This window comes from Octopus bimaculoides, chromosome 24 (genome assembly GCF_001194135.2).
Source record: "Octopus bimaculoides isolate UCB-OBI-ISO-001 chromosome 24, ASM119413v2, whole genome shotgun sequence".
Taxonomy (NCBI): domain Eukaryota; kingdom Metazoa; phylum Mollusca; class Cephalopoda; order Octopoda; family Octopodidae; genus Octopus; species Octopus bimaculoides.
Window position 1 is genome coordinate 25,515,839 of NC_069004.1, and position 1,059 is coordinate 25,516,897.

Sequence of the window (1,059 nt, forward strand, 5' to 3'; positions counted from 1 at the left end):
ACACATACACACACACACACACACACACACACACACAGAACTCGTGCATACATACACATACATATAAGTACACTGACGCATGCTCACACATATTCCTCATCCTAGAAAGAATGTGAGTAAATAAAAAAAGAAAAAGGCATGCATGTTGATACATATAATTTTTTAGCTGGACAGTAAATATATGCAAAACTTTTCTCAAGTTCAAATGTTACATTCCAAATATGACATTCCAATGATAAAACTTCGTATCTTTGTTAGAAAAACAGGTGCTTCTTTACAAGATTAAAATGATTAAAAATAGAAAACTTACATGCATAAATCTATCACGTACATACATACATACATGCATACATACATACATACATACATACATACATACATACATGCATGCATGCATGTGTGCATTCAATCATATCTGCATGCAAACTTACATACATACATACATACATACATACATACATACATACATGCATGCATGCATACTTACATACATACATACATACATACATACATACATATGTACATATATTTCAACTAAATATTATGCTGTGATATTTTGATATCGCAACATAATATCGAAAAATATATAAACCTCAGACTTACTCTGAGAGACATATATGGTAAAAATGGCCCAAAGAATTTCGCTCCAGTTCAGCTTCGAAAATAGACAAACGGTCTTCACCGTTCCACTGTCTGGCAATCCTTTGATAGAATTGTGAGAGTCTGACATTTTATGTAGGCCATCGATGACTGTTAAGAATGTGGATATGAAGAATATGACAGACAAGCAACAGAGCCAAGAGGCATGGTCAAAAACGTAAAAAACCTTGAATAAATCAGAGGTGGAAGAATTTCCGGGTCGTCTGATAAGCATTCCCCGACCCTCTTCGGCATAAGGGTATGTGTAGTCGATTACTTGGGAGCGTTCTTGTGTTAAGGTGAGCGGACCAATGACCATGTCGGTTTCCTTCGTGTGCGGAATGGTTAACAGGAACCGGATGTAGAGTGAGTCATGATGGAATATATATATATATATATATATATATATATATATATATA

The 1,059-nt window shown here is 34.7% G+C and overlaps 1 protein-coding gene across 1 annotated transcript in view; it reads right to left on the reverse strand.

The window, feature by feature from the left end:
- The window catches only part of LOC106871503 (glutamate receptor ionotropic, delta-1), a 28,870-nt gene that overhangs the window by 1,538 nt on the left and 26,273 nt on the right, over positions 1-1,059 (reverse strand). The window contains exon 11 of the mRNA XM_014917991.2: positions 604-967. Coding sequence (XP_014773477.1) covers positions 604-967 — 364 coding nt within the window. The remainder of the gene's footprint in view (positions 1-603; positions 968-1,059) is intronic.